Raw genomic sequence first — 13,890 nt, 5'->3', positions numbered from 1 at the left:
TGTACAAGCTTTGGCAAATAAGTGAGAAATGGATGTATACCAGATGCAGCAACTTCCTATATAGGAAGACATTTTCTCATTTATACAATGCTAATGCAGCAGAATCCTAGGAAAAAAGGATAACCAGACATCCGGGTTATTGTGTACCAACCAGGGTCTCTCCTCTTGATCCTTTCACAAAATCATCATGATACTGGTAGGAGCAATTTGTGAACTCTGTATAAGCAATCACTTACAAAAAAATGTGTCATTATTTATCTTCGCCCCTTTTGTTTTCATTTAGAAGTCACCAAAATTTGACAGAAAGAGCAACAGATAAAACCCACTAGTGAATCAACAGACTAAATCAAACCCTCTGCAAAAACCTGATGAAAGAGCTAAATAAGTAGGACTTCAAAATGATGAAAGCTATGACAATTCTGCAAAGCTACTGGCTACACACCACTAAGGACTGCCTGAACCAAAAAGCCTGTGCAGGTGCATGCGAATACAAACAAATATATGCACATTTTAGAACAAAATAAATGGTAATAGCAACATTTCAAAACACTGTATTTAGTTTTCGCCTCATAACTCCTGTTAAACTTAACAGGGCTGGCACAGCCAGAATTCCACACAACACATTGTATTGTGAGCTATGCAGTCCATTTTCAGCAGAGTAACTGCCAGTAGGTACGGGCATCAGTGCTCTGACATCAGTGAAACCAAGTTAGAAAGACTCATAACTCAGGTAAACTCAACTGCTGCATGATTAAGACCAGCACTTATGCTTCCCTCTTCCTTACTTGTCATTGGCCAGATGATAGAAGTACTTATTCACACAACCAACACACAACAGGGACACGGCATCCAAATAGGAAAATACCTTCATCAGCATTTCTGATGGCATGCTGGAAAACAAGAGAAATACTGTTAGACTTGCCTGCAAACTCCAGAAATGACAACAGCAAAGAATTTTAATCCCAAACCAGAGCAAACCAAAGGAGATGATAGAAACTACCAGCTTGTAAATCTTGCAAATCAAAACTCACCTGAAGAGTTAATTTGCAGAGTTTGGGTTCTGACTTGTCTCTCTGATCTAAAACATTTGCTTAAAACAATTCACCACAACCTACTCAAGTGGCACAGCACAATTATGTGAAAAGTTATGGGTTTGCATTTTCATTAAACTTTGTTAACTTTAACCCAGTTTGACATGAAACTATCTCATTCAACTTCAGTTTCTCACTGCTTGTACCATGATTTTAGCACTTAGTCCATAACCACCAGCATTTGCCAGAACTGCGTACACTCACTCTCCTCCTGACTGTAGTGTCAGGTCTCAGGATGCACCAAGACAGAAATGTCCTAGTCCAACAGTGAGCTCATGCTCTACCTCATCAAAATCTTCAAACTACGTGTGCTCAGGGGTCTCATACAGTTTCCATTTATGCAACAGAAAGATGTGAATTTCAAAGTAAGACCTGAATGGCATCTTGAGAACTTTAATGTTTCTGTGCCTCTGTAAGGCTGCCTGAAATGCAGGTGCCAGCCTAACTACAACAGATGAGTCACCGTGATTTTTGTATTAACAGACAGAAACCTCATACCCTTCGAGTAGTATCTGGTAACTGCACAGAGTTTAAAAGAGATATTTTATACTCTAACTTTTTGGAGCATGACTACGTTAACATCAAAATCACCACTGAAAATACAAGCTGCTGTGAAAGTCAACACCTCAGCTGTGTCTCTTGTCCATTTACTATAGTGTCATTTACAACAGTTGCTGATTTATAATACTTTATTCCAGAAGCATATAGATTTCAAGCGTAGAATGATAATAACACCAATACTCCAAGGTTTGTATTAAAACTCAGAATCTTAGTTGCACTAAAATAGAGGCGACCGTGCCAAAACTTGCACGGTTATTATGTGAAATAACTCAAACACTGTAAGTCCAAAGCAGTTAGTGCATTTATTCCAGAGAGAATTTAGAAATGATCCCTTAAAAAGCTGCAAATTAGCTAAAATAATATGCTTGATCTAGAATTCTCAACAGTAGTTTTTACAACCATATTATTTTTTCTTTGAAGGAAGCTGATAGAAAGAAAATATTTTTCTTTTTTCCTCTTGTCTTTCACACCAAACTAACAGCATAAGGGACTGAACTGGCCATACAATGGAAAACAGAGAAATTATTATGCAGGAAGCTACAAAATGTGTAAAACAAAGAAAATTAATTAATCTTTTGTGTAACATATTCTTACATGTTTTTGTAGAAACATAACTGATCTTCAAGAAGAAAACAACTTATGATTATATTGAAAGTGCCCTGTCACTGTCAAACAGGGAGGGAAACATTTACCTTGCAGCAAATACGCAGCAGCCACTTTATTCCTCCCCCCTCATCCCACTCCACCACCCTAAGCCTCTATACAAAGCAACAAGCATCAAGAGAACATCAGAAGTTTAATTCCAAACTGGCTTTTATTGAAGTAATACAATAACAATTTTTATTCTCAAGGAACAATACAGCCCATGATTTGCAAAGGAGTTGCTGAAGGCTTCATATGACTTGGAAAACCTACATACTTCATATGAATTTAGAAAAGGAAGTGAGGGAGAACCATGCCAGAAAACATTGGAAGGTCAACATAGGATCACAAAGTAGGCCAGGAAAGCAGATCTTTTCTTTTCGACTCTAAACATGACATAGAAGTCTCCAAGGTATGAACATAATAACTGTAAGCAGTCAAAAGATGGCTTATAGTCTGCAACAGGTCTTCCACTCTTACTGTTGAACTAAAGACATACTCACCTCTCAATGCACAAATTAGGTTTCGGTTTTATGGAAGGCGTCAAATACAGACTTTTAATTCCAGCATTTACAGTTTCAGAACATTCCCCAGGCCTGGCAGCAAAGCTCTTTGACCTATTTCTAAAAAAGAAAAGCTTTTAGGAGTCCCATCATCACAAAATGAAGAAATATGCATATTGTGCACACCTAGACACCACGTCTCAACTGAGACAGGATTCAGGGAATACATCACTTGGTAGCTCATTAGTATCAGTTCACAAATTTGAACAATTATCACCAAGTTAAAATACCTGAGATCAGGTATTAAAACTCATTATCTAAACTCATAGGTGTCTCTCCTATGATTAATCTCTCACAGTAGTCAGGAGGGAATAGTGCCGCACCACCAAATCAGTCTGAATCTGGTAGAGATCTATTAATGTTAGACAGCTGCACCACTGTGGCCCCCATACTCGAGCTCCAGATAGGCCCCTGCAGTAAGTCAAACTCACTGATTAATCTTCTGTTTTGCAACATTACTCCAGATATATTTTTGAGCCACCCAACTCTGCTAAGCTATTAGAAGATAACAAAACAATACCTTGAAACTTCCTCAAAAACTGACAAAGCTTAAAAAGAATTCCCTTGACTACACAACAGAATCATATTTGAAACACAGTTACAGTCTCATTTCAGATTTTCCCCTGCTAAAATACTCACAACTCTGCGAGATAAGTGTTAGTTCAACAGGCAAGATGGGTATCAATGTTTTTAGTGCTCATTAACACATAACAATTTGGACAGAAATTACTTTCTCATACTAAAGAAAGCAACTTTGCATATTTCTAACACAAATAAATTCTTACAATCCAACTGTCCACACATTTTTCCCAAGATTTCTGATAGTAAGAACTTTGTAAGCAAATACTATCATTAAACCACATAGAAATATTCAGATGGAGTTTCAGTCCTTATAAAATTCTTACGCTTCATACCCACTGATGCCACAGAGCAGGCAGAGCTTCCCGTATAGTCTATTAGTGATGGTTTGTATTGACAGATGACTTTCCAACATCTGGTCAATCCAACTCTGGGTTTCTAAGCAACCAATCAACGTTGGGGGAAAAAAAAAATCCAATTTTGAAGTACATGGGTACCACGTACATTTAATGCACACCGTTCTTGATTTAAGATGGGTTTATACTCAAAGAAAAATAAAAATCAGAAAAGAACAACTCTACCCTACATAGTCAACTGTGCTATGTAAAAAAAAAATCCCTTAAGTTTTAGTGGGAATTGTTATAAGCATAACACAAAAAGACATGCACATTTCAGCTTGGGTGCCAATCTCTAATAGACTAACAAAATTAACAACTACAAAAAAGTAACTGTATATCAAATACGCCCTGAAGGTCAAGCAAATGTTTTACTCGTGTATTATTATCAAGAAGTACACTTAGGTGACAAGATGAGGCTGTAACAAACTGCATTTTTCAAAAGCCATTAAAGGGATTTAGAGACACGAGTCGTGTTCAATAGCAGCAGAACTACCACTTCTGTATCCTTCTGGGCAGCACGTCCTAGGCTATTCTGCCCTGTGTCTATGCTGAAGGCACAAAGATACCTAGTTTGGGCATACCCTACAGGGACATACCTACACAGACTCCAGCTACAGGAGTAATTCAGATCAGGAGCTGGATCCTGGATTTTGCAACACACTGTACCTGGTACAAGCATAACCTGCATTGCCTGTATTCAGTCCTCCTTGCTCTCTTTTTAACCACTCCTTGCATCCTCCTCTTCTTCACCCCAGGAAGGAATTTCTGAAGAGAAATGTTGCCTACACATGCCTTGAAAACTTCGACATAATATCTACCACTTTTGTAAGCTTCATTTCAAAAAAAGTACTGAATTTTTGCATCTTCCAAAACAAAAATATTCTTAAGGTATGAAGAAACAACAGCAAATCCATTGCATAAACTATTTTTCAAGTATTGTGTGTGCTAAGATTTTAAATTATTAACAAAATGCTTTTACACCGCATTGACAAAGCTTGCCTGCCCAAGGTAAAAATCAATTACAACTATTACTCCCCCTCTTTAGAGACTTCTAGTAACTCAGATGCTCTTGCTTAGAGGCACAACAACCTCAACTGCTATTTCATTAGCTTTCAATTTGTGGGACTAAGTTTTGTATGAGTATTTTCACTTTCATAGCCTGTAGTAGTTGCAACATGACTATTGTTTTTTCACTGGTCAGGGAACAAATTATTTCAAAGAATGTATAGAAAGTTCTCCTTCTCCAAGTGTTAAAGCATATCCGGGGATAAATAGAAATGGCAGTAATGTTTTGACATCTGGTTTTTTTCCTCAGCTAACAATTCCAAAGTCTTTTTAAAAAGTGGGTATTATCCATCCCATTTACAGGTAAAAAAAAAGGGGGGGGGGAAGAAACAGCTATGAAAACCAAGGTTGTACAAATGGGTTAGCAGAAAAAACTGCCTTCTCAACTTTGCTTCTAAGATGGGTGCTTCAAATTTTTGGAAGCTGAACCTGTACTGTAAGAATTAAGCTAATCACACCTTCCACAATGAAATCCTCCCATTTATTACAAGAGCCTAACTACCCTGAACATACACACATTAGCCACTAAGCTCACTAGCACTTTGTAGACAGGCTACTGCTTATTACACTACGTCCTCTAAACTCAAGCACATACCAAACTTTAAGCCCCACTACCCAGACAGAAAACGGTGCGTTAAACCTAGGCCTTCCGTACACCTGAAAACGCCTGTTTCCTATCGCAAGGCGCATCACCTCTACAGATATCCCCCTCCGTAGGGCCGGAGGAGGGAGAGGAGAGCACCATGGCCAGGAGGCAGCAGGCCCGAGCTGTGGCAAGTTTGGAGCTGGAAACCAGAGCCCTGAGGCGGGTGAAAGGGGTTTCCCAGAGGGGCAATGGGAGTTCAGGGAAAACAACAAACCACCCCCCACGGACAAGGCGACAAAGGACGAGCAGGCAGCTCTGGGGCGGCAGAGCGCTGCTCCCCGCTCGACGGCCCCCGGAGGCCTCTCCTCAGGCCGGGCAGGGAGGCCGTTACCTGGGCCCGGCGGCCCGGCCGGGCCGAGGGGCGGCGGCGACAGCAGCAGGGGTAAAAGGACGCGGCGGCCCGGTCTCGGCGGCACCAGGGGGACCCGCCACGTCGGCTGCCGGCGCCGCGCCGCGCCCGTACTGCCGCAAGGCCCTGCCGCGGCCCGTCGCCATGGCCAGCTCCGCCATGGCCACTCCGCCGCGGGACAGACAACGGCTTCGCGCCGGGCGGGGGGCGCTGCCGCCTCCCACGTGAGGCCGCGGGGCGGGACGGCGGCCAGCCCGGGCGAGGCGGCGGCCGGGAGCGCTGCCCCGGGGAAGCACCCAGAGAGGGGGCCGCCCCCTGTTCGCCGTTGTTCTGTCGCTGCCCGAGAGAAAGGCAACCTGCGGGAATTCGTGTTCGCACCTTAGAAGTTTATTTTCAGTTGGAGAGAAGGGGCTCCGCCGCCCCTGAGAGCTTCCAGCGTGCGCCCGAGCAGGCGCCGAATACACCAGCGGGGTGGACCCGGGTTTGGATGGCTGCGGGGCTGGACTGGCTGTCCGCGGCGCCTCGGGGGATAAGCGCCGCACCTTGCCGTGCCCGCTCCCGCCATGAGTCCCGGTCAGGACCTCCGACCGGCGTCCTGTCAGCTTCCCCCCGCCCCGCGCCCCACAGTGAGCTCCGCGCCGGTGCGCCGTTCCCCGGGAAGCCGAGCACGGTCTTCCCCAGGTGTTCTGGTCTCCGTTCGCGGAAAGGTCAACTGCATCACTTTTATGCACCTATGTGTGCAAGATCAAAAAACAGTTTGGAAAAAAACAGCTTAACAAAGGGTGACCGGCACCGCAGGCGCACGCCGCCGCGGGCAGCCCTCACGGTTTAACGGCCGGCGGGTCCCCGCCCCGTGAGGGCGGGCAGTGCCGGCGCTCGGCATGGCGGTCGCTGTAGTGATCTTGCTGGGAGCCGTTCCTAGCGGCGGGCGCAAGAGGGAGCCCGTTCAAACTACCGCTCCCAGGGCCCGCTGCTGCTTTCTTCCTCTCCACCCCCAAGAGTTCCACCGCAGCAATGGCGAGGGGCGGCTGGCGGCGGGTGAAGGGTAATGGGCGCTCCTGACCCGAAGCGCCGGCCGCAGAGCCGCGCTCAGGGCGGGAGGCTGCCCTGACGCTTCCCCGAGGGTTCCGCCGGCAGAACGGTGGCGAGCGGCAGAGGCTTTCCGTTTAGCTCGGCTGCCTCCGCCGTACTTCGGTCAGGGGGCTTGGGAGCCGTGCCCCGGCATGCTGCCCGCCTCCCTTGCGCGGGCGGGGCAGCGCGGCGAGCGGCTGCGGGCCTGCCTGGGGAGGTGGCTGCTCGCTCCCCCTGGCTGGGCGCTGCCGGGGCCGGGGCCGGGGGCCGGGCCCTGCCTGAGGTGGCGGCACCAGCCCGCCCGCGGGGGGCTCGCCCCGCTGCTCCGGGCCGCCCAGCAGAGTATCGGGACGCAAGCGGGGGGGCTGAGAGCTGAAAAACCTGGCGATAATAGCAAACATGTGTCCGTGCAAAGGGACCGGAAAGAAGAAACTCTGCTGTCGGCTGCTCAGAAAGGTAAGGCGGGCTGTAGTCACTCGTGAGTGCGAATACTGAGCGCCGCTCAAAGAGGCTGGCACGGAGAAAATTACTGCTGCAGCTGAGATTTGAGAGCCCCAAAACTCAAGAATTGAGAAAAAAACTACAGTTCTCAGAAAACCAACCACCCCTTTTATTTTCACATCGTATTTTTTGCAGCAGTTGATACATTTCGGCGTATGTATTGCACAAGCAGACCAGAAATTATATGGCTTCTTCCAAACAGCTTATTGATTTAGAGTTTAGGTCACATCAGGGATAAGATGCAGTAGCCTCTCATGTCCCTTTTCAAAAGGAAAACCTATCACACGCAACCTGTCTCGATGCTGTTGAAACAAGTTTGCTTCCAGCAAAAGTGTCAAAGCTCCATGTGGTACTAGTTTCTTTATAGGATGGCTGTCACTTTGGTTGGTCTCCTTCACTTCAGTGAAAAGTGATTACTAGGTAATTAGCCTCAGAAGTTCTAAGTGCTTTGAAAAGGTTTGTGAAAAACATCCTCAACTGATTAGAAGGCTGCAGGAAAAATGGTTATTAAAGTTTCCCCCATAACTTGTACTTCACTGAGAGGCACACCTTATCACTTAGACAAATCAGTAGTCTCTTTCCAAGTTCTCAAAAATATTTTGTAACAGAGAATCTCATGACTTTTTGGAGTGTATACTGACACTTTTACTAGTACATTAGATCAAAACTAATAGATAAAAAACTAATCAGATAAACTGCAGTTAATGGTCTCAATAAATAAAATATATATTTTGATCTAATATCTCTCCTTTTTATTGTTCACTTGATTGAGAATTCATAAAATCAGTTATTTTCAGTCAGTGTATGCAATTTATGAGCTTATGCTTTTTTATTTTTACTTCTCCCTTTCTCTGCATAAGCATTGCAATGATTGTGGGTTTATATGGTAGCTTGAATACTGCAGTGCTAAAGACCTCATTAGTTCTTAAAAAAAACCTAGCTCTCATGTACACGAAAAGTAGCAATAAGTGCTATTCTGAGTCTTGAAAACATCTAGTAGGAAAACAGAAAATAATAAGCCTTAATACAGAGATATAAATACGCCCTGCACAACCTAAGAGATGTTCCATGGCCTCTTTCTTTTAGTGATGAGGCTTTATGGAAGCTGTTGTTGGAATTTTTTCTCCTGCCAAGATGTTGTTTGAGCTGCAGACTAATAGAAGAGCATTTGTATAAGAAAGCTATGCAAGTCTTACTATCGAAGATTGTAACTCCTGCGTTGTTTTCTGTCTATTTCAGTGAAAGAAGCTGGAAGAGACTTTACCTATTTTATTGTGGTGCTCGTTGGAATGGGTGTTACAGGTTATTTTTAAAAATTATGTTCTTTATTGGAAGATGTTTTTCATTCATCCCATCTGGTTTGATTAGTTTTCATTCCATTTGCTGTTGTTTCTGTTACAGGTGGTTTGTTCTATGTGATTTTTAAAGAGCTATTCTCTTCTTCTAGTCCAAGTAAGATCTATGGAGATGCCTTGGAGAAATGCAGATCTCACCCTGAGGTTGGTTTGTGAACCTTAGTTGTAAGTTCATGTTTCTCAGTAGTTAGTGTCTCTCTTTGAGTCAAAAGTTTGCACAAGGAATCTCACAAGCAAAGCTACAGGAAGACCCACATGGTGCTTAGCAGGCAAACACCAGCAGATCTGCCTGTGCTTTTAGCTGGCCAGAGGTGGGTCAGCTCCAAATTGGAGCCTATATTAGGACAAGTTAATGCAAGCACTGAGCCTGAGTGAATTTGCCTGCTAAAAGCCAAGTTAAATGAGTGTACCACAGCATAACAACCGATGCAACAACAGCGTCTGCCCTTTCAGAGCATGTTCTTGTGTCTCCATATGGAAAGTCTTATAGATGTACCTGAGTGCCTACTAAATGTAGTACTTAAGGAGTTCTGCGGGTCAGGGAGGCAACTGGTCCCACTTAAGTTTTGTAGATCTAGCCTGCTGCCTTTCTTCAGCACAGTTTTTCTGTTGTGACACTTCACTAGGGTTCTGTCATTCTACAAAGCACTGCGTTCATTTGAAACATGGTTAGCATTCCTGTGGCTAACAGGAAAAGAGAAAGAGAACAGCCATGTGATCACACAGTCACATAAGATAGCTAGACGTAAACAAAAATCAATCTAAAACTAGGTTTTAAAAACCACCACTACAGGCAAAACAAGAAATGCATGGAATAGCTTTCAAACAAGGTTGCCAGAGATGCCATTGATGATAACCTAGAAATGAAGTGACAAGTTGTCACTAGAATAAAAATGAAGACTGCTTTGGAAAAAGTTTGTAGAATTAAAACTTCTTTCCATTACTTATACAGTAAAAATAACCCTCCCTTTCTAACCAACTTTAAAGTAAGTTTAAAACTAGGTTAATTTGGTCTGGCTTTATAGATCTAAAAAAAAAAAAAAAAATCACTTAATTTCTTGAACAGTAGTGGTTTTTAGATAACATGAAGGGGAGTGCATTTGCATTTTAAACTTTGAAACATTCTCTTGGAGGAGACAGCAAATATTTCATGCTTTTTTTTCCTTTTTACACAATATGTCAGTAAAGCAGGAAATACACAGTAAGAAGAGAGATTAAAGTGTCATAATCTCAGAGGACGGTACAAATGGAAGATATCAGTAGGATTTATTTTAGACATTTAATATGTGACTGTAAAGAAAAGCACTGAAAGACAGAGGAATTTTCCTTACACTCTTTTCTTTCATAAACTCTTCTATTCTTGACACATCAGACTCACAGGGGGCATTTTGTTGAAAGAAAATGCATTCACAGCAGGGGCGTGAGCTGATACTGGAATATCTGAACGTGATACCTTCTGACAACTCAAACATCTTTTCTCTTGTAGATAATTGGTGTTTTTGGTGAATCTATTAAAGGTTATGGGGAGGCAACAAGAAGAGGAAGACGACAGCTTGTCAGGTGCTTTTTGGTGTTTGCCCCATACAGACACTAGTTTTTGCACAGCAAAGGATTTTGGGTCACATCATAGCAAGTTAGATCTAGATTAATTAACTGTATGTGACGTACCCCGTCACTTTTGAGTGAAAATGAAGGCAGTTTTTTGCAGTACCTCTTGTGTGGCACATACCACTAGATACAGTGCATATACAATATAAAATGGCAATTCTAAGTGCCTCAAAACAAGCAACAGTCAGCATGGTAAACATAGAGCTGGTGTCTCCAAAAAAGAGGACAAGTCTGAAGAGAGTAGTACAGAGGCCTAGGCATGTATCTGGGGAGCAGCAATATGACTGAAGTTTACAGTCTGAAACCCTCAAATAGAGTAAAATTGTTCTTTGAAAAATTGTTCTTTGAGAGTTTTTCTCCTTTTGAAGCAGTAGTTCTTATCAGGCCAGAAAGAGCAGGAGGTACTAACTTTTAGACTTCCAAGAATCCACCTTGCTCTGTTTAAAGCTAGGCTGGGTCTGACTGTATAGGTTGTAGTCACTGCAGTGACAATTGTCCCAAGCTGATGTGCAGTATTGACTGCCTGTTTCTTATATTGCTTTTTGGTACTTGCGGCCACATCTCTACTGTGTATTTAACAGAACATCTCTCACATAAACCTTTCATGAGTGTGTCTATTATTTTCCTTTTGAGGGAAACAACAGAACTAATTCTTATGAAATGTAAATCCTCCCTGCACTATAACCCAATAGGGACTTTGTCTTTATTGGGTTCTTTGACTTGAATTTATTCAAGGAGGTTTCATATAGGATGAGACACATAAGCCCAGATACACAACTTGAACCATGAAATTGAGAGGTTTTTTTCCGGAGGAAGGTGATTTTTACTGGTGGAAGTTTATCTTTTCACTAGACTCTGTGAAAAAGTGTTTAAAGTGGAGCTGCTAAATGAAAAGGACATGCAGAAATGTTTTAAGCATCTGTGTATAAAACTATGTAAATAAGTAAATGTACCATCAGCTTTCCTAGTATTTCATTTCCATCATTTTGAAAGTCTAGTATTTTAAATAAATTTTTGAGCTGAGGACTTTGTAGCCTTTGTGTCTGCAGTATGAGGATGACCTTACATGTCTCAAAAATGTACAGATATTTATGTGTATGAACACCTTGAACGTGAATTTACTGCAGTAAGTACTGCTACTGTACTACTCTTCATTCATCTTTGTTCTCTGTAACCCATCATGTCATCTTAAACTGTATTGGAAGTTTAATTCACAGGGTGTATCTGGGCATGACTGATGGAAATAAGAGCTTGGTAGCATGCAGCAGTTAGTAATTTCAGTAGGAAAAAAAACTGGCACCAGAACTCTAGTTTGACCATTAGTTTCTGGAAGTGGTTGCCTTGAAAGTGATGTGACCTTTCTATTTATCTAATATTGGAGCATAACGTAACTCCAGTCTAAATATCAGCATTTAGGTTGGAGATCTGATATCAGTGCCAAAGTTACACAACTTCAGTAGAACGAAATTATTGCCAAAATAAGTAAAGCATATAGTAAACTGTTTGTTTTGATGTGTTTTAACCAGCCTGATAATTATTGACAAAACATTCTTTGTGTGTTTTGGCTTGGTAACTTAGTTTAAGTGCCTAAAAAAACCCCTGGCAGTCTTGGTGATGTGGGTGTTCCTTTCTAGATGTCAGGCTCTGAATCTGGGGGCTCTTTAGAATAAATACAAGGAATTCCAGAATCTTCAGCCGTTGGATTGCTGTTGAATTTTGAGGGGAGGACTGAGTGGGGGACATTTAAGCACTTCATCTCTTAATCCTCAACTGCTAATTAGTTCTTCCTTCGAACTCCACTACTCCTTATAGGCTCACAGGAAAGCTTGGGAAGAGCAGTAGAGAAGGACCCCATAGTAGCATAAGGACTGCATCAGAATACACTTTCTCACAAAATAGTTAAGCAGCTCCTCTAAATAAGAAGTTTAAATTTGAAGTTTAACTAGCATATAATATGTATCCTTGCTGGGTGGGTTGTTTTCTTTTGCTGGTTTTAGTCACATTGAATATGTAAAGGATGGACTGAAGCATATGCGTTTGAAGTTCTATATTGAGGGCTCTGAACCAGGGAAGCGGGGAACAGTCCATGTGGAAGTCAAAGAGGTATGTACTACTGCTTGATATAGCTGACAAGCTTAATCTTGAACTTAAACTACCAAAGAGAAAAAAACAGAGCCTGAAATTGTTTTCCTTACAGAATCCTGAGAGAGGAAGATTTGAGGTCCGCTACATATTTGTGGATGTTGACACCTATCCTAGAAGAACCATTGTCATAGAAGACAACAGATAGCCAGTGATAAAAGTTGCCACCTCATCTCATTGAGTATTGGATGATCCTGGTGTAGCCAGTCTACACATGAATTGTTCGGTGTTCTTGATTGTATCTTGCAGCTTTGGGGTTGTGTTGCAGGATGTAGCCTTTCAGGGCCTCCATTAAGGTCTTTCATAAGAACAAATACAGGATTTGAAGTGAAGCCAATGAAAAATAGTAGAGCCATCAATTATGGCAGATACTTTTGACATAGGATAATAATGGCTCATAATAAACAGTTTAATGCTGGATAATACTTCAACACACCCAAAAACTGAGTCTTCCAAGATTTTAGGTTTGGATGAGCAGCTTTTTGTCTTCCTTTGCTTGGATTTCCCACTAGCACTGCAATAAAGAAAGTGGTATTTTAAGTGTAGACAAACTCGCTGTTTTCATTCTGGATGCCTTTGTGTATATAAGAAGGTAAAATAAGAATGTATGTTAGTGATGCAAAGGGGATCTAGCCCAAAGGCATGTAAGAATATGGATTGTGGAGACACACGTCCATGGCAAATGACTGGAGATAAAGACTTCACTATTGGTATCTTCTAAATAGATTAACAGCACACAGAGCAGCAGTACTGTTTGCCCCTTCCAACGTTTGCCATGCTGCTCTGCTAACTAATGACTGTTGTAGCTGCTCAGCACTACCCACAGTTTTCCCATTAACTTAACTAATCTCAATCTGGGCATCAGATTCATATAGATTTACCGAAACTCAAAAGCTGAACTCATGACCAAATTTCTCACCTGGGTTTCTTCCTTAGGGCAGCATGGCAGATAGAAAGCATAACCCTGTGTATTAATAATCAGACTCAGTTGTGCCCATCTGTCAAGCAGCACCAACCAAAAAATTTCAAGCTTTAGCTTCTTACTTTTAACCCCTTTCTTAAACACCAACTAATGCATTTTTCTGTAGTTACCTGTCATATTAGTTCACTAGTTAATTATCACACGCTGATGTTCAGTTATCAGCCCTTATTATGAGTTCATTTAATGGTACATTTGGACGGTTCTAAAGTTCATACAATATTCCTTCATATGGTGCCACAAATATCATATATAGACCTTTAGTAATACTTTACTGGACTCTAGCCATCCTGTTCATCTGTCTCCCAGTAATCTCATTTGCATAATCATCACAACTAAA

The 13,890-nt window shown here is 42.2% G+C and overlaps 2 protein-coding genes across 6 annotated transcripts in view; one reads left to right on the top strand and one right to left on the bottom strand.

The window, feature by feature from the left end:
• FBXO15 (F-box protein 15) overlaps positions 1-6,607 on the bottom strand; it is a 28,202-nt gene extending 21,595 nt beyond the window's left edge. For 2 of the 4 annotated variants that reach the window (XM_075494284.1, XM_075494285.1), the window contains exons 1-3: positions 5,877-6,040; positions 2,798-2,917; positions 786-890 (exon numbers count right to left, since the gene is read on the bottom strand). In XM_075494284.1, coding sequence (XP_075350399.1) covers positions 786-890; positions 2,798-2,917; positions 5,877-6,040 — 389 coding nt within the window. Of the gene's footprint in view, positions 1-785; positions 891-2,797; positions 2,918-5,876; positions 6,041-6,272 lie in introns of those variants that run through there. The other 2 variants (XM_075494286.1, XM_075494283.1) reach the window with 2 other exon arrangements.
• A 255-nt stretch (positions 6,608-6,862) lies between these two features.
• Positions 6,863-13,122, top strand: TIMM21 (translocase of inner mitochondrial membrane 21). 2 transcript variants are annotated; one of them, XM_075494287.1, is made up of 6 exons: positions 6,867-7,421; positions 8,706-8,768; positions 8,868-8,965; positions 10,308-10,381; positions 12,427-12,532; positions 12,627-13,122. In XM_075494287.1, the coding sequence occupies exons 1-6, from the start codon at positions 7,118-7,120 to the stop codon at positions 12,717-12,719; spliced, it is 738 nt and encodes a 245-aa protein (XP_075350402.1). In that variant the 5' UTR covers positions 6,867-7,117; the 3' UTR covers positions 12,720-13,122. The 2 variants fall into 2 exon arrangements, with proteins under 2 accessions (XP_075350403.1, XP_075350402.1); XM_075494288.1 differs by lacking the exon at positions 12,427-12,532 and having other exon boundaries at positions 6,863-7,421.
• The last annotated feature ends 768 nt before the right edge of the window (positions 13,123-13,890 follow it).

Source organism: Mycteria americana, chromosome 2, assembly GCF_035582795.1.
Source record: "Mycteria americana isolate JAX WOST 10 ecotype Jacksonville Zoo and Gardens chromosome 2, USCA_MyAme_1.0, whole genome shotgun sequence".
NCBI lineage: Eukaryota > Metazoa > Chordata > Aves > Ciconiiformes > Ciconiidae > Mycteria > Mycteria americana.
This window is presented reverse-complemented; position numbering and strand designations above follow the sequence as displayed.